The sequence below is a fragment of the Salvia hispanica genome, chromosome 1, assembly GCF_023119035.1.
Source record: "Salvia hispanica cultivar TCC Black 2014 chromosome 1, UniMelb_Shisp_WGS_1.0, whole genome shotgun sequence".
NCBI classification, from domain to species: domain Eukaryota; kingdom Viridiplantae; phylum Streptophyta; class Magnoliopsida; order Lamiales; family Lamiaceae; genus Salvia; species Salvia hispanica.
The window spans coordinates 6,674,944-6,693,351 of NC_062965.1; the positions used below are offsets into that span (position 1 = coordinate 6,674,944).

At 35.1% G+C, this 18,408-nt stretch overlaps 3 protein-coding genes across 5 annotated transcripts; 1 reads left to right on the forward strand and 2 right to left on the reverse strand.

Moving 5' to 3' along the window:
* The first annotated feature begins 8,194 nt into the window (after positions 1-8,194).
* Positions 8,195-12,606, forward strand: LOC125200994. 3 transcript variants are annotated; one of them, XM_048098851.1, is made up of 9 exons: positions 8,195-8,504; positions 9,638-9,698; positions 10,007-10,159; positions 10,275-10,380; positions 10,478-10,660; positions 10,965-11,130; positions 11,244-11,569; positions 11,674-11,763; positions 12,231-12,606. In XM_048098851.1, exons 2-9 carry the CDS (start codon positions 9,684-9,686, stop codon positions 12,299-12,301), a joined length of 1,110 nt encoding a protein of 369 aa, XP_047954808.1. In that variant the 5' UTR covers positions 8,195-8,504; positions 9,638-9,683; the 3' UTR covers positions 12,302-12,606. The 3 variants fall into 3 exon arrangements, with proteins under 3 accessions (XP_047954808.1, XP_047954810.1, XP_047954809.1); XM_048098853.1 differs by having other exon boundaries at positions 12,234-12,606; XM_048098852.1 differs by having other exon boundaries at positions 8,195-8,500; positions 9,610-9,698.
* Positions 12,607-12,721: 115 nt separating this feature from the next.
* Positions 12,722-16,222, reverse strand: LOC125200993 (long chain acyl-CoA synthetase 4-like). Its single transcript, XM_048098850.1, has 17 exons — positions 16,053-16,222; positions 15,918-15,981; positions 15,740-15,829; positions 15,543-15,648; positions 15,331-15,407; positions 15,214-15,253; positions 15,041-15,135; positions 14,793-14,960; positions 14,581-14,691; positions 14,405-14,492; positions 14,265-14,331; positions 14,084-14,159; positions 13,885-14,002; positions 13,546-13,791; positions 13,304-13,443; positions 13,055-13,237; positions 12,722-12,973 (listed from the first exon to the last, which is right to left on the reverse strand). Exons 1-17 carry the CDS (start codon positions 16,205-16,207, stop codon positions 12,812-12,814), a joined length of 1,986 nt encoding a protein of 661 aa, XP_047954807.1. The 5' UTR covers positions 16,208-16,222; the 3' UTR covers positions 12,722-12,811.
* Positions 16,223-16,660: 438 nt separating this feature from the next.
* Positions 16,661-17,757, reverse strand: LOC125202634 (non-specific lipid-transfer protein-like). The gene is made up of 2 exons (XM_048101080.1): positions 16,890-17,757; positions 16,661-16,809 (listed from the first exon to the last, which is right to left on the reverse strand). The coding sequence occupies exons 1-2, from the start codon at positions 17,213-17,215 to the stop codon at positions 16,803-16,805; spliced, it is 333 nt and encodes a 110-aa protein (XP_047957037.1). The 5' UTR covers positions 17,216-17,757; the 3' UTR covers positions 16,661-16,802.
* Between the last annotated feature and the right edge of the window lie 651 nt (positions 17,758-18,408).

The following is an 18,408-nucleotide window of genomic DNA, read 5'->3' on the forward strand; positions in this document are numbered from 1 at the left end:
CATTAATTTTCGTTCACTTTCCTAATATTTTCCATAATATTTGTAAGAGTGAGATGCAAATTGTATACAGGCCATTATGTTATTCCCCTGTCGTGTTCTAAGCTTCTTTTTTTTTTTTTTAAATTAGATTTCATATGCTATATAGAATCACATATAGTAGTACATATCATGTGTTTGATAAAATAGATTTACCATAGGTTCATACGGCTGCATTGGACAAATTACCTATATGACATTGTCTTATAATTTTTGGTAGAATGTGGATGATACTTGGCATATTTCCAGATGTCCGATTTTGAAATCGTGCAATCTAGATGAGTTCTTGGTTAGCATATAAGACATGATTAGTATTTGAATATATAGTCGTCGGGTTTTGATCTATGCAAAACCAGATCTTAATATAAAAACGGAGATCAAAATACGGAGGGCACTTTTAGGTCATTGTTAGTGTATTTTTAGGTCATTTTAATAATGGATGACCTAAAATGAACTAAAAATGACATTAAACTCAAATTTTGTAAAATGACCTAAAATTGATTAATAATGACATTCCGTGTTTTTGTCAATTATTGGCCATTAGATCACTTAATTCTAGAATCAAGATTTGGGCTGCATTTCTGAATTTAGATGCATTCTTGTTTGGATAATCTCCCCATAGCTATATAAAATTTTGCACTTTTACGGCACCTCATATATCATAATGTTATCCTCACCGTGAGTTAGATCAACACAAATTTTACCAAATCCAACCTACGATTCTATCGTGTCCGACATGTCTATACCACTATGTCGAAAGAGAATACTATTGTATCACCAAAAATTACAATATCAGTCATTTCCACATGCAAGTGCACCCTTGATGAAATTATGCGCATCCAATAATTTTCATACCCATATTAAGTTCAAAATAACAAAAATTAACTCATCCAAAGCCATAATAAAAATAAAAATAAAAATTATACTTTCTCCGTCCCATTAAATATGCAACATTTGAGAATCGGCACAGATGTAGTGTTGTTTTGTGAGTTAATGAGGAGAGAGTAAAGTAAGAGAGATGAAAAAATAGAAATAGAGATGTTTCCATTTTAAGAAATATTTTATTTTAAATGGAACAAACTAAAAAGGAAAATATTTCATTTCTAATGGGACATAGGGGGTATTATATTTCGTATAGTATGCAAACTAAATCAAGAAATTGACTGAATACATCGATGTCACTCTTACTTCTCTTTCCCCACTCCTCTAATCACCATTATCCCCAATATTCTGAGAGTCGAGTTCACTTTTTTACTTTCATTTACTCTTTTTATTACCTGGGACATCAAAATATTTTGTATTCGATTTTATGCGTAGAAATGTTATTTCGTTAATCTATACTCTATTTTCCCCCAAGTGCAAGTAAAACTGTGAAAATGACACCTGTTTTTTGGCCCAAGAATCTGAAGTACCAATTGGGCCCAAACCGACCCTTCTAACAGATTGACGCAACAAGTTACATGACTGTGAATATGTTAGTACAATTTAATGGTAAGTGAATTTATTTGGAAAAATATTTTTACAATATTGTCTATTATTAGAGCAGTGGTCCATACATTCTGCTTTATTTCATACCTTAGGATTTCTTAATCAAAGTCAGTTTGATGGGCAATGAGATATAGAACACGGGACCACACAAACTATGGGCCCAATTCATATTATAAAAAAATTGATTGATTTTCCTATATTGTGAAGAACATTGTGAAATGCCAAGAATATTATTGGCAAACAAACAAACAAAAAACAATTTGAGATTGTATTTACAGGCTGCAAATAACACAAAGTCATTTTCTAAGACCCCTCAAAACTGAAATAATTGTGTTACCTTTTTCAAAACAAAATTATAATTTTAATTGATGTGTTGAAATAGAGGAAAAAACTTAGTTCAAATAGCTACATAGAAAGAGCTGGTACTTTCCAAACATCTATTTATATGGCCTACATCTAATATTCTTTGCCCACAGCTTTTCTTTTCTTCCTCCTTTTGTTCAAATTTGAAAAAATCTGAGCAAAAAGTGACGGAAGCTTTTCAACATTTATTTTGCTTCCCTTTTTGGTGATGCACTCCCACATGCATAAATCACTATTCTTCAACTAATTAAGTGATTTACTAAATGTCTGAATTTCACTTATTCCAACATTTTTATTGTTTCATACTAAATCCCAAGTTTGCATATAACACTAGAACCAAATAATATTGAAATAGCTTAACTGTGGCCTGTGGGCATGGTCGATTTTCGATCCTATTTGAATTTGGTATTGATACTATATGTTATGTACTCATATAGTGACATTGAACTAGAACAAAAAATGCATGTGATCGATTTTAAAATAATCCCTGCAACATGTAATTGTATTACTCATATTTATTTATTAGTCTGAATTGTGTATGGATGAATTTGGTTACAAAAAGTATTTTGTTATATTAAGACAATTTCCAATGTTACAATGAAAATCAATATGGAATAGGCAATTAGTTTCAGTGGTTTCTAAAACTAATTTTATTTTTGAGTAAAGTATACGTATTTTTAGGTTTACATTAAAATAAACTTAAATTATTTTTTTAAATTTTGTGGGTAAAAAAGGAATTCTCTCTGTTCCAGCTAATTTGAATCGTATTCCTTTTTGCCTTTGGAATATCCCAACAAAGTTGATTTTTCGGAAAAAATAAAACATTCAATCACTCTTACTTTATTCACTTATTTTACTCTGTCTTTATCTCTTCTACTTTATTCTTGTGGTGGAGTAAACCATATCCGACATCGAAGAGTGAGCATATATGGGCTATCCAAACTCCATTAGTATGAGGCTTTTTGGGGAGTATCCCAAGAGCAAGTGGACAATATCATACTAATGTGGAGTTCGAGTGTGCACCACTGATCCCCAACAATGGTTTTAGAGTCATGGTTCAGAGGCGGGGCCTGTGTGCCTCGGGGTTCGGTGGATTGCACTTGCAAGTTTTCCAATGTCTCTATGTGAACTCGACCAATACCTGGGGTAACCTGGTGACCTGTATCATGTGTGAACGTGTGGTGTACATCGGAGAGTGAACAAGAGTTGCAAGTATATATATGGGTTACCCCAACTTCATTAGTAGGATACCTTTTGGGGAGTATCCCAAAAGCAAAACCGTGAGGGCTTTACTCAAAGTGGAAATATCATACTTATGCGGAGTTCAGGTGTGCACCATCGATCCCAAATAATTCTTCTCTCCTACTTTTCAATATGTTTCTTAAACTTCGTGTCCCAAAGTTTTGATCCAACTTAATTGGGACGAAGGGAGTATAAAATAGTAGAGAATATTCTTTTAATTTTGAGTTTAGTGTGAATAATTAGAGTAAAATCACTATTTGATGATATTTATATTAGGATGGATTTGAGTTTAGTGAAATGGTTCGAAATGCTCAAAATAAGACATTTTTAAGTTTATAAATTACTTCCCTAGTCTAGAAGTCTAATTTAAAAGTTAACAAGATACCAAAATTTATATCTAATTTTTTTCACAATTTCAAACTTTACTTTCTTTTTCCTTCACTCTCTGTATCACCTACAAGGAATGCCCATTCAAGATGGACCTAACCTAAGGTATATGTTGCGGGTTGGCGTTAGAGGTGTCTGAACACGGGCCACACATGAAGAAGATGACGCGAATCGTGTTGTGCGTGCGCGAACAATGCCTTCACACTTAAGAATGATAAGGTGGGTGCATGTGTGAGTCCTGCCTTATTTATAGAACTCTAAAAAAATTAAGGAAATAAATATAACATTTACTATACTTTTAAACTTCAAATATTTACGCTAAGAAGACTTCTAATAATTAAAGATAACTTATGAGTTTACAACTTTCTAACTCTTCATTCGTATCAATTTCACCGCTATTGAAATAATCTGTCCTCAATGCTGGGTCATGACTCAAAAAATGGCCCAAGCAAACTCCCTAAGATCTGAGTGGCTTCCGAAAATTGCAAATTGATGTATGAAAAAGTCGAATTATGACTTCTAGATGGATGTTGTTGTTAGGCAGTTGACTTGTTCCTCCATTGTCTTCTATTCTCTCCGTCCCATTGAAAAAGACTTTTCTTTTTAGTTTGTCTTATTCAAAATGACTCATTAATAAAAATAGAAACATTTCTCTCTATTTGTACCATATCTTGTACTTTACTCTCTCCATCTTAAACACAATATAAAGTTACACAAATTCTCATGCCGCCCAAGGAAGAGTCATCTTTCTTGGGACGGAGGGTATAACGCTTCTAGACACACATCCGTACTTCGCGTCACCACCATATCCACGTTCACCGCACCAAATTGTTAGAGAAAAGAAGTGATGAAGGCTGACAACGAATAATATGAATATAAATATACTCCCTCGTCCGCCATTAGAAGTCTCGATTATCTTTTAAGTCCATCCCCTATTAAGAGTCTCAATTCACTTTTACTATAAATACCCTCCATTCATAATGTCCCATATCTGACCAACATGAGTTTTAAGAAATTATTTAACCTTTTTAAGTAAAGTGAGTTGTAAATGTTAGTGGAATGTGAGACCTACTTTTATATATTAATTTTTTAATAAAATGTGAGTGCAATGATTTAGTGGAATATAGTAAAAGTGAAATGAGACGTTTATTGGCGGACAGACGAAAAAGGAAAAAAATGGGACATTTAATGGCAAACCGAGGGAGTAATAGGTAGACCTCACATTCCACTCACATTTTATTATAAAACTAACTCCCCGTCCCATAAAAATAGTCTTCTTTTCCATTTTAGACCGTCCCACAAAATAGTCATATATCTTCCAATTGTTGGCAATTTTTTCTTTCTCACAAGACGGGTCTAATTTTTCACTAACAATATTCCAATCACCTTTTTGTTTTTACCTCTTTCTTACTTTTTTCAATTTTGTATTAACACTCATGTCATATTCAAAGTTCAAATTTTTATGGGACGGATGTAGTATAAAAAAAGTGTTCTACAATTCATTATCTTTTTTATCCACTTTTCTTTATATTTTTAAAAATTTGTGTCTAACCCAAATGAGACTTCTAATACCAGAAAAAGGGACTGAAATATACTCCAACTGGAACAAAACAAACGATAATTCTCTTACGAGGCCAATATTGTAATCCTTTTATTGAATTCAAGCCTTGACCGTCCTCTCAAATCTGTAGGAATTTATGTACAGGACTCTCTAAATAGAAATGAAATAAAGAAAACATTTAATAATATACTTTTAAAATTTTAATACAGTATAAAATTTTTATACTTCTATTTTTTCCGTATATTAGTACAAGGCCAATTTGTCTGGTACAGGTTTTAAAAAATGTACTCTCTTCGTCGTACCCAAGATCTTCATTTTTCCTTTTAGTTTGTTTCACTCTAAATTTTTACTATATTTTCTATATTTGGATAAATATTTCTTTCCTCTCTCCTTATTAAAATATTCAATCACATTCTTCACTTTACTTTATCACACTCAATTACTCCACCTAAAATCTCATGCCATTCAAGAATGTGGACATCTTGAATGAGATAGATGAGTAGTAGAAAGTGAGTAGAAAAAGTTAGTGGAAAGTGGATCCTACATTTATATATTAAAATTATATTGAAACGTGAGTGAAATAAAGTTAGTGAAATATGAGGTTCATTACAAAAAGTAGTTAAAAAAGCAAATGAGACATTTATTAGTGGACAGATAAAAATAACAAAATGAGACGTTTATTAGTGAACGAATGGAGTAATAATTAAAGATATATTGTACTGATAGTTTACCGATTCTTCAAACCCATCATAATGTATGATATGATTTGTTGATTCACCGTTGGCTAGTATAATAGGGTATCAAAATCACGTGTATCCTAATGTATGATATGATTTGTTTATACATCGTTAGAAAGTATAATCCGTTATTAAAATCACATGTATCATAATGTATCATATGATTTGTCCATTCATCGTTGGAAAACATTGTATCAAAATCACGCGTATAGTGCTGACAAGTATAATAAGGATTAAAAATATATGTAAATAGTAAATGTATACCATGAGTACACTCCACGAAATCTATTAGTTTCTCCGACTCATTAAAATTGATTCGTATTTTTTTTTGGATGTCTCATTTATATGGACTCATTTTATTTTTTAGCAGAAAAATATCTTTTTAACTATCTCTTATTATATCTTGACTTCTCTATTTTATTTTTTCTCCTACACTATTTTATTTCCACTTAACTTAATCCGGGTGTATAATTTTTTATAATCTCATACCCAAAAAAATTGTTTCTCCTTTAATAGGACTGAGTACTAATATTAATTCTATAACAACAAAACTAGTATTCCTCAATTCTAACTACGTTGAATTGTATTCCTTTTTGAGATGTCCCGATTAAGTAGTGTCATTTACTTTTCGACAAAAAATAAAATATTCAATCACTCTTATTTTATCTCATCACCTACTTTACTATTTTTCTATATTTCCTACTTTATTTATCTCTTCTACTCCCTCCATCCCGGCTAAGATGACACATTGCTTAGCCGGCACGGGATTTTAGGAGTTATTGGTTAAAGTGTTTAATTGGAGAGAGAGAAGGTGAGTGTAGGTATTAAAGTAGATATTAAAGTAGAGAAATGAAGAAAGATGAATATTTTAATAGGAGTGAGAAAAAGTGGTTGAGTGTATTAATTGGAGAGAGAAAGTTACCAAAAAAGGAAATGTGTCATCTTAGTTGGGACAAACTAAAAGGGAAAACGTGTCATCTTAAGCGGGACGGAGGGAGTATTATTTAACACAATTTTTAATCTCTGTGCCCAAAAACTTTAACTCAACTTAATTAGAACGGATGGAACACATTTTATCTCTTTTTTAATAGGACTGAGGAGTACTAATATTGATTCTATAACGACAAAACTAGTATACTAGTAACATACTCCTTCCGTCCCCCATTAAGAGTCACGCTTTTTTGTTTCGGTCCGTCCCCAATTAAGAGTCACACTTCATTTTTACCATAAATAGTAAGTAGGTCCCACATTCTACTAACTTTTTCAACCAACTTTTCTTTACATTTCTTAAAATCCGTGCTCGGTTAAAGAGTGACTCCTAATAGGGGATGGAGGGAGTATTATCTCAGTCCAATTTTACTAGCTCACACCTTCACTCTTTACTATTCACTAGCCTATTAAGTCTCGCTCTCTCACTCACCTTTATGACAACAACAACTAAACAGAATAACTCCCTCAAATTTATTAGAACTTATTTACACTCTATAAATACAGATGAAATAAAGATGATTTTTAACAATAGACATTTACTTTTAAAATTTAAATATAAAACTTCTACACTTCTAATAGTTAAATATATACTTAATAGTCATATAATTTACCAACCTTTCAAGACGTATCATAATGTACAATACGATTTATCGATTTATCGCTGATAAATACGATAGAGTATCAAAATCATGCGTATCATAATGTATAATAGTATTTGCCGATTTATCACTGGCAAGCACTATGAATATCAAAATCACGGCGTATCATCACGTATAATATGATTTGTTGATTTATTGCTGGCAAGCACTACTTGGAATCAAAATCACGTGTATCATAATGTATAATATGATTTGACGATTTATCGCTGGCAAGCACTACTTGGTATCAAATCACGTGAATCGTAATGTGTAATATTGTCAGTTATCGCTGGCAAGCATTATAAGGTATCAAATTCACGCGCATTTTGCTGGCAGGTATAATAAGGATTAAAAGTAATTGATATGCGAATAGTAAATGTATATCATGACTACACCAGGACGCAATCTATTCCTATCTCGAATTCATTATAATTGACTCATATTTTTTAAAGGATATTTCACCTAAATAAACACATAATTATTTAGCATAAAAACATCTTTACTATTTCTTATTTTATTACTTATTTATATCTCTATTTTATTTTCTCACCCTCATTTTCTATTTCTATCATTTTGTAAAAGCTTGTATACAATAAAATATGAATATCTCTTTTAATAGAGAACTGAAGAGTACTAATATTGATTTTTTAAAAACAAAACTTGAGATTATCATTGTCCAATTTTACTCTCTCCCACCTTCACTTTCTACTGTTCACAAGTCTATATAAGTCTCGCTCTCTCACTCACCTTTATGACAACAACAACTAAACCACAATAAAACCCCTCACAAGATTCAGCATATCCACCATTTTTACCAAAGGCAAAATCCTCCATGATTCTGACCAACCACTACTTTCTTAGTTTCCTCTCCCTCAATTCTAATTTTGCTTCTTCAAATTTTCTCTCATTATATAACCAATTCAAGTTTTCTGCAAGAATGCAACTTTAGATGGACTCTAGAGGAGGAGATTTCTTGAACTTTTAATTTTGAATTGCACCTTCAAGTCTGAAACTTTTCTGTGACCTCCTTGCTCATCTCAGTGTTCTTGGTTCAGCTCGTAAGTTTCTTTGTCCAGATTAAATCTGCTTTTTTCTAAACTGGGTGTGCATAATTTGTCAAAAAAATCATAAAGTTTGGATCTTTTAGGCGTTTGAAGTTGAAAGTTTCTTCAAAAGGTAAATAACTTCTTTTATAATTATTTTCTATAATTCGGTGATGACATACGCCTTTTAGATTCTGTGGATCTTTTATAAGAGTGAGCTGGTAAATTTGTGTATTTTGGTTCACAAAACCAGTCTACATTTCTAATTTATCAAGTAACATCAAGTAATAGATAAGACAGATTTGATAGCCAGCTTTGGATTATGAAAATTTCTGAATTTTGCTACATCTTTTTGCTTGTGGAAGTGCTATTTAATTCAGTTGCTTATTTTTTCGGTTGAATTAATGAAAGTAACTGATTTTCATTTTAAAGTTTGAATCTTGGTTTAAAATGCGCCAAATCTTTTCTCTTAAGTTCTGCCAAATTAATTCACCGAGGCCAATGTATATTCTTTTTCGTAGTGCTTTCATCATAATTTAGTTCCTCGCATAAATAGTTCACTGGCCTTTTTCCTTTCTCGGTTCTTGTTCAATGATGTAATTTGTATGGTTGAAGGTAGTGGTGCTGTTAATGTTGAGATTTTCAGATGCAAGGCAGTAGTTTATTTCTTTTCAATATAGATTGGATAAATATCTTGTGTAATTTGTATGCTATAGTGGTTTGAAATCTCTGATATTGAGTAATGGAATAATTCTAGTAAGAGAATGAAGGCCTAGTTTGTTAGTATTAATGAGGATTGCCAACTCTCTTAAGATCGGGTGTGATCTATATGGCACCAGTGCAGCTTTCATAAATTAGAAGTTGTACATCATCATGTTGATCTCATAATGTTGGCTTACGCATGCATCTTGAAATCCGAAGACCAACTAGTGAATTGCTTAAACATACTTTTCTTACTTCAGCCTGTTGTAATTTGCATAATCCTCGAACTGTATTTTGATCAAATGAGTCCTAAAAGATTCTGTATTGACCAAAATATGGTAACCGTGCATTTCTCTATAGGTGGCAACTGGCAAGTGACAATGGATGTAAAAACTAGTTAACACTTGAATTTTCTGTTTCAGGTAGAGAGTGGAGCAATACCACCATTAGATAAACAGTTTCCTGAAACACTGCTCCCGTCTTGCTTGTTGTTAAAATGAAGAACATGCAGGTTTGAACTCTTGCATTTTAATAATCGTTTTCTACTTTACGAAGGATATAAGAAGTGTTACCAGTTATTACAAAAAGTGTTTCAGATTACTATGCCATATAATGCTTGTGATGTGGTGTCTAGATTTTCACTTATTAAGTTTGAGATTGTTTTTGTTCCATTTCATGCGTATCGTCATGCATGATCCCCATGTAAAGGTGCCTAGTCGATTTTATACAGCTTATATTCAGATTCCGATCTGATCTCAGTTAGGAAAGGCCCTAGAGAGAGAGAGAGAGCTCATTATCATTCTCTTTTTGTCTTCTCAGGATCAACAGCAGGACATCAAGCCTAATATTATTTCGCATGATTCCCAAACTGAGCTGCCAAATAATGCCACAGAGGCGGCTATACCAGACTCAGGTTCAGTCTCGGCATCAAGCAATGACAACAGAAAAGTATCCCGTGAGGATATCGAACTTGTAAGGCTATAATTTTCTCGATTCTTTTTCCTGTCTCTCTTTTCCTCCTCTCCTCAGGGCTTCAACAATTAATTCTGAGCTGCATATTGATTTTTGTTGTTTTATTCTTCTGTAGGTGCAGAATCTAATAGAACGATGTCTACAGCTGTACATGAATAGAGATGAGGTGGTAAAGACCCTACTCAATCGTGCTAGAATTGATCCTGGTTTCACAACATTAGGTAGGTATTCTGTTTAACGCATTGTTAATTAGACATTATACTTATAATGGCTTAAATCTATTTACTCGTTTACCAATATATTTCTCTCTATTGACAGTGTGGCAGAAGTTAGAGGAAGAAAATGCTGACTTCTTCCGATCCTACTACATAAGGCTTAAGTTGAAGAAACAAATAATCTTATTCAACCACTTGCTAGAGCATCAGTTTCATCTAATGAAATACCCCGGGCCTCCGAAGGTTCCACTAGCTCCCATGCAGAACGGAATCCATCCAATGCCTGGTAAACCTTTTCTTCTGATCTGGAGCATCATAACCTCAATTTGTGACATATTTTGCTTTAGTCCCATCAGAAAAATTCAATTGTGAAGGTTTAGAGACAAATTAAAGTTGCCCCGTTTGGTCTTTACTATCAATGATGTTTTTTTTGGAGCATGGCTAGCTTTCTGCTGGCTGTATATTCAAATAGAGTAGGATATCATACAAGAAAAAACGAGGCAACAACCAACTGGAACAATGGTCTCGTGTTGTATTTCCTATTATATTTTGTCGTCATCATTATTCAGTGTCACTTCTTTGCAGTGCAGTCACCAACTTGCCAATGGGATACCCTGTTATACAGCATCCTCCCGTTCCAGCTACCGGTCAACCTCATATCGACCCTATGGGCTATTCAACATCTAGCTGTCACATTGTCAATGGTGTTCCTGCCCCGGGAAATTTTCATCCTATGCGAATGAACTCTGGGAGCGAGTGAGTCCCTATTCTGAACTTCATTTTCTTGTTTGGCGTTTGGGGTATGAAAATAATTCTCAAGTTTCAGAATTTTGTTTTGATGACTTACTGCTCTCATCCTTTCTCTGCAGTATGGTGATTGACACAAATACAGCTGATGTGTCCCCAATTATGCCACCAAACAATGCGATGTCCTCGATGTCGGATATACCAGTAAGCCCTACATCAGTGGCATCAAGCGGCCATTTCCCGTTTAGCACATCAGAAATATCAGGCATGGGGGTTGATGCTTCGGCACTTGACACAGCTTTTACATCTGATGTGGCAAGTTCAGTTGGATTGCAGCTTCCTCCGGATAATGGAGTTGGAAATTCTAGAGATTCCCTCAGATCTTTGGCTCAGATTCCCTGGAACTTTAGTCTTTCAGACCTGACAGCAGATTTATCAAACTTGGGAGGTAATTTCTGTTTAGTTTGAAATCTTATTCTTTATTACAAGACTGTAATGATCATGAGTTCTCATATTTTATGTGATTCTTGTTGCTAAAAATAATATATGCAGATTTAGGAGCTCTCGGAAACTATCCTGGCTCTCCATTTTTGCCTTCTGATTCTGATATTCTACTTGATTCTCCAGAACAAGAGGATATAGGTGAGTACCAAATCGCCCTTTGCTCTACCCTTTGTAGATCAAAACGCTATTTTCGATTATGGATGACATAGAAGTGCGACTTGATGATACCTTTTGCAGAAAACCTTAATGATCTTCAAAAGTTAACGTTGTAGACAATAACTCTTTTTCATATTCCCAACTGCATGAACTTACCTTTCTAGTCATTTCTTTTGGCACCATTTGCAAGACCAAAGTGTCCTGTAGAAAGTCTATATGTTGGTGCATTTCTAGTTTTGTAGACATTTCTTGCATATAGTCGTTCATTTGACCTAATGCTTGATACATCCCACATCGGTTATCACGAAAGTGGGTAAGCATATAAGTGAGTCAACACTTTACATTTGATCATGGTTTTGGGTTAAGTAAGGGCTTTCTATCTTATATGGCTACCATGTTTGCTTTGAATACTACAGCTGGTTCCTTACTCGTGTTTGCCTTTGTTTCAGTAGAGGAGTTCTTTGTTGATTCTGATTCTGTGCCAGGGCAATGCCCACCATCAGATGAGGAGAAGTCGTAGCTGGAGACCTCAGTTTGCTGAAGTTTGCCAAACTTTAGTCTAAGACTCTAAGTTGAGGTTATGTTTACAATAAAATCATTAAAGGAAACAATCTTTATCTATATTAGGATACAACGATGAGGGCCTAGTTTATAATAACTTTTAGACACCACCAGAGATATCGGATAACATTAACCGCTCCCTCTCTGTTGGCGTTGTAGAAGCAGGCGTTTAGTTCCCACCCTTTTGTGGTGGATGTTGTTGTCCTAATTTTATGTTTTGATGGATTTTCGCACCACAGTTTTTTATAAACCAAGGTTTTATCATGCTGTGCTTACTTTATTTTTCTCTACTGGAATAATGTTGTTGCATTTTGGCCGTGTTTCTCGTGTTTCATTTCATATGTTACATGTATAGTGATGATGTTATGAAGATGTTGTAGAGGTGTAAATGCATGGTATTTGAGATGATTGGTATGTTTTCTGATCTATTCTAAAAGGTACATAAATCAGACTCTTATCTGCATCTCTCTCATTTGGTGTTCTTGTTCTTGTACATATCTTCAATGGGCTTCTGGTAATACTTGAGAAACTTGTTCCTCTTCTTCTTGTAAGTGGGAGTTATAAGGTCGCGTTCCATGTCAAATGGCACCGGCTCTAGATACACGCCTTTGATAAACTCAAATCCCTTCAACTGCAAAAGAAAAAAACATCATTTTTCACAAATAAGTTTCCTAATATCTTCATCCTTCAACAATCATGGTCATAGACAAACCTTGTTCTCTTTCCCAGTCTTTGTCAGCTCTGTAAGAATGTAGTCTATAGCTCTTGTATCTTTGCATATGGCACTAACATCTCCATCAACCTTGTTCTCTTCAGCCCAACGCTCAAGGGAATCGAGGTTGGGGTTGACAACAGCAACGAGGAATGACTCGTAGCTGCTGCCATATATCCATATCTGTCGATAAACATGCATCAGAATAATCTGATCATGCAAAATACTGTGATACAGCAGAGAACTCACCGAGTCTATGGTGGACGCTAGGGAATAGATGCCTTCCAAGTTCTCGACTGACACGTACTCCCCCTGTGAGAGCTTGAAAATATTCTTCTTTCTGTCAATGATCTTTAAGCTCCCATCTGGCTGCCATTCGCCAACATCCCCTGTGGTAATGCATTGCCTTATTAGTACTAAAACGACGAGGTGCTTTTTCAAGAATCTTGAATGATTTTGAAACTAGCTAGGTAGTGAATCTGTCTACCTACCTGTGTGGAACCATCCATCAATCATGACCTCCTTGGTGAGATCTTCGCGCTTGTAGTATCCCGAGAACAAGCATTTCCCTCTTATGCATATCTCTCCACGAGAAGTTGAAGATAGTGCGTTATATTCCATATCAGGAATAGATTCTAGGCGTATGTCTACCACAGGGAGGGGAGGGCCAACTGTGGCCACCATACTTAGCTCATCGGGCCTTGCAACGAACGATCCTGCGCAGGTTTCTGTCAAACCTGCATCACATTACCACTCTTTTGTCAAAATTCTTAAACACACAAGTTTGTGACTTTTGTAGTAATCATAAACATTTTATACGCCCAATCTACCATATCCTTGTAAGACATGAGCACAGGTAACAACGCGTAGATATGTCTCCACGTTGGGAGAGAGGGGCGCTGCTCCAGATAGGATAAGGCGCAGTTTTCCTCCTAGGCCTTCTCTGACCTGTATATTAGGGTGTAGTAAGTTTGTAGAATTTGAAGGCGACAGAAAAGATTCATACGTTGCATTGTACAATCAAATCACCTTCTTGAATACAAGTTTGTCGATTTTTGGAGCTGCCTCAGAATGCTTGTACCCTTTGCTCATGTTATGCAGCTTGCTGCATTTTTTTTTGTCAAATGCAGTGTTATATGTAAGAACTACTATTAAAGTTTTGTTCAAATTCTGTAAGTGGATGAATGGAGTGAGCACATTCAGTACTTACTAGGCATAGGCCGCGTTGAAGAGTGTTTGTCTGATTACGCCAGCCGAAGAAATTTTTTCCATCAATCCTAGAGTTGGTTGGCCAAATCATTCTACATGAACTTCTACTCTTTCAAGATTTTAGGACATGATTTGTTATACCTGTGTATATCTTGTCTAGAACGCGTGGAACAGCACATAGGACTGTCGGTTTGAGCTCTTTGATGTCGTCTAGAAGCTTTTTGATATCCTGATGAGACCACTCACTAACATCAGATAAGATAATTTCAAGAGATGCTGCAGTCTATTTTGATTTTTTTCTATTTTCTAAAACTTGCCTTATGCCAAAATCCAATCGAGGCGCCCTTTGAGATGAACAGTTCTTCAATAACACGGTCAAATATATGCGCCAGTGGGAGATAGGAAAGGAACACATCTGCCTCACTGAACTGTAAATGCAAGAGAATAGGTAAATAGAAGAAGATATTATGATATCTTCTGTACCAAATTATTTATTTTTATATATAAAAAAGTATGAAAAATATCACACTTCTTCATTTATGCTCTCTAAATGGTGATTCACTCCAGAAATAACTGACAGAATGCTCTCATTTGAGATCATTACTCCCTTTGGATCGCCTGTCGTCCCACTAGTGTACATTATTGTGCAGATATCGGTTTTTTTCTTCAGCGGGATGTCGTATCTCTTGCTCTTTCCCTGAGAAAGCCGCATCGTATTACAATAAAACTCTTGTTTGGAAATCATGAAGAAGATTATTAGGCCTAGAGGAATTGTACCAGAAGCAAAAATTCACTCCAAGAATATATATTTGTGCCAAAATTTGCAGCAACCTCCCTTTGTTCTTGAGTTGCCTCTCCAAAGCTTACAATAGCTATACGATGTTGTGAGTGTCTGATTATGTATCCTTCAAAAATCACACACTTACAAAATTCGAAGGAAAAAAACTTACTTTTCAAGTATTTTTCAGAGCTGGGAAAGGTTTTCAACAGCTGCAGTATGATAGTCAAGATCAATCAATTATTTACCATAAGTAAACAAGAAAAAAGTGAAAAAAAAACTGCATAACCTCAGAGATTTTGGTTTCTTCTACGAATGCAATTGAGATCTCAGCATGGCAGATGATGTATTCCACTGCACCAGCACCTGGAGTAAAACATAGAAGAGACGGGAGAGCCCAAAATTAGTCGAAAGTTCAATACCATAGAGTGTCGTATAATATGCAACTACTTTTCTACGTTGATTTTGGAAGAAGAGTGAAGGAGATGGAGCGGAGCTTACCTAGAGTGTCGTATAATGGCACACAGTAGAGACCGTGTGCATTGCATGCCTGCATGCTTACAACCCAACGCGTGCAATTTGCACCATAGATGCCACATTTGTCACCCTGCACATGTTTAGAAACTTCTGTCATAATTTAGCATAATTTTTTTTATCTTGAACTCAACATTTGGTAGAATATATGTAAAAATTCTTACTTGAGTGACACCACAAGAACGGACAGATGCACCGACTGCTAGGACTAAATCGTACACTTCTTTGTAAGTTAACCAAACGTATTGGCCCGCCTGCCAAAACATGCTTAAACAAACTGTGACAGTTGAAATACAAAACATTTTTTGAGAAAATGCATAAAAAATCTCCTCATGCTACTACCTTTCCATCTACCATTTCTCTTTCGCCAAGCATTTGGTTATTGGGGTATTTCTCCACAGATTGGCTGCAAAATTTGCATACATTATCAAGTAATTATTTCTATTTTCTCTATTTGTATACTGATAAAGTCCTCACCAGAAACTATCCCAGCAGCTCTCCAGGCCTTGTGGCAACGGCCTGAATCCATCTTTGACAATCGCGTTTCTGTAAACTGGCCCAATTGATGGCTTCCCATCTTTAGCTTCTCTTGCCTTCTCAATCTCTATGATGAACTTCTTATTTTCTGCCATCTCTCTCTCTCTCTCCCTATCTAGTTTTTTTGTATGCAAAAGTTGAGTATTAAAACTGCCTTCTTATAGGATGGATAAACTGAAACTTCAGTGGAGCCTTTTCAAGATTCTTGGTGACCAAAACATAAGTTTCTGTTTTTATATTTTTTCAAAGCCAACCACCCAACAATAAATTGACAGTAGTTTGCTTCAAGAAGAAGGAAACAGATGTTTCGTCCATGCATACGAATAATTCATCGCGGCTTACATGAGATAATCTAGCTAAAAAATTAAAATTAAAAATACAGCAGATATATTTGATTCAGTTCCATAAATGTTAGGTAAATCTGATCAACCCCTTTTTATCATCACCAATATTTATTCTCTTATTGGTTTACTTTTTCCTCATAGTAGTATAATTCATAAGACATAAGCACTGCTTATACATGTAAAAAGAAGAAAGGAAAAGGCAAATATCTTTTATCCAAATGTTTATTCTCTATCTCAACAGGATCTATTACATCATCATATTACAACTTGTTTGATTTATTTATTCTTTTTCCCAAACAACTAAAGATTTATCACCTCCACCAAATCATATCTCCATCTTCATAATCTAGGCCCTGCAATCATCATCCAAACAAATCACAGTCAAAAGTGAAATTGAACATAGTAAAAAAAAGCAAAGAAAATTGTTGCTTACTTGGAGCAATCATAGTCTTTATCAACGGGTGGCAACTCAAGATTTGATCCACATTTCTTAGGAAGAAGAGGGATAAGCTTGGGATCATACTTATAGGAAGAAAGAGCTTGCTTCACACAGTTACAAATGGCGGTTCGATCTTCTTTGGTTTTAGCGTGGCCACTTAAATCATTCACCCCTTGGCAGCACTCAGGGGAGGCACCTTTTCCCTGCAGGTACTCGAGGCAAGGCGCTACGTCCTTCACAACCAGCACACATGAAGGAGCAGAGACGACGTATTTTGAGACGAACAAGAGGAGGGCGAGTATGTGAAGGAAGCGGCTCATTTTGATGTGGAAACAGAGGAGTTTCCAGTGAGGCTTATATAAGTAGCTACATTTGTTTTAGTTAGTTGAGTTTGTTTAGTGATACTATGTTTCTTGTGCGGCTTTTTTTATGTGATATTTGCATGATCCTCTGATTGTCACTTTTTTTGCGTTGTTCCAGAATTCAAGAAAACATGGTTTCGTTTCAGTCACTAGTATCTTATTTGTAAATTTCACCCTTTTCAAGCTCGACATAGTTAAATATCATCAAACTTTTACTCAATAATTAATTGCTAACTTAGATCAAGTTAGCTCTCATTACAACCTGAGCCAATCGGGATACAGCCATGCCCGGCCCAAAAACTGGCATGGCCATTTTCTGGGTGTGTAAGTCACTTATCCCGAGCCTTTTGTGCCAATACATATAACCAAGGCTTGTTGTATGGCAACAAAAACGGCGCCTAACTCGGCTAATGCCAATCCTACCACATGAGGTCCGGCTAGAAGAAACCACTAGGCCTGCAAATTTAGTCCGCGGGTTTCAGGTATACCCGATCCCGACCCAATACCCGACGGGTTTTGGGTACCCGAAATCCGAAATTATGGGTTCAGGTACGGGGTTTGGGTAGTTAATGTTAGGATTTTTCGGGTTTAGGGTACCCGAAACCCGTATTAGGGTACCCGACTAATACCCGATTAATTATGTATTTGTGATAAATATTTTTATTTAGTATAGGGCCTATGGCCCGTAGGGTAAATCTAGAGTAAATTTATTTAATCACATGTAGATTTATGCCAAAAATTTCTTTATTTTAAAATTAAGTAGTGTCTATTTATCTAATTATAGTATAGTCATGGAATCATAATCTAGAGAAAGCTAAAGTATTAGAATTGAAGTTTAGACTTTTAATAATAGTCAATAAATAGTATTATTCTGTTATTTTTAATAATTTCTATTCTCATCACAATATAATTTATATAAAAGAACAAATTTGAAATACTAATTTCGGGTTTATGGATACCTGATTAGTTAGGTTCGGGTACCCGCACCGGGTATTAGGATACCCGAATTCACATACGGGTCAGGTATTGGGTATGATATTTTTGAAATTTCGGGTTCGCGTACCCGAATATACAGGCCTAGCAACCACCCTTGAAAGAGTGCGTAATAGATCACCGTTGAGCATTAGCAATCTTTGAGGAAAGCTTATTAA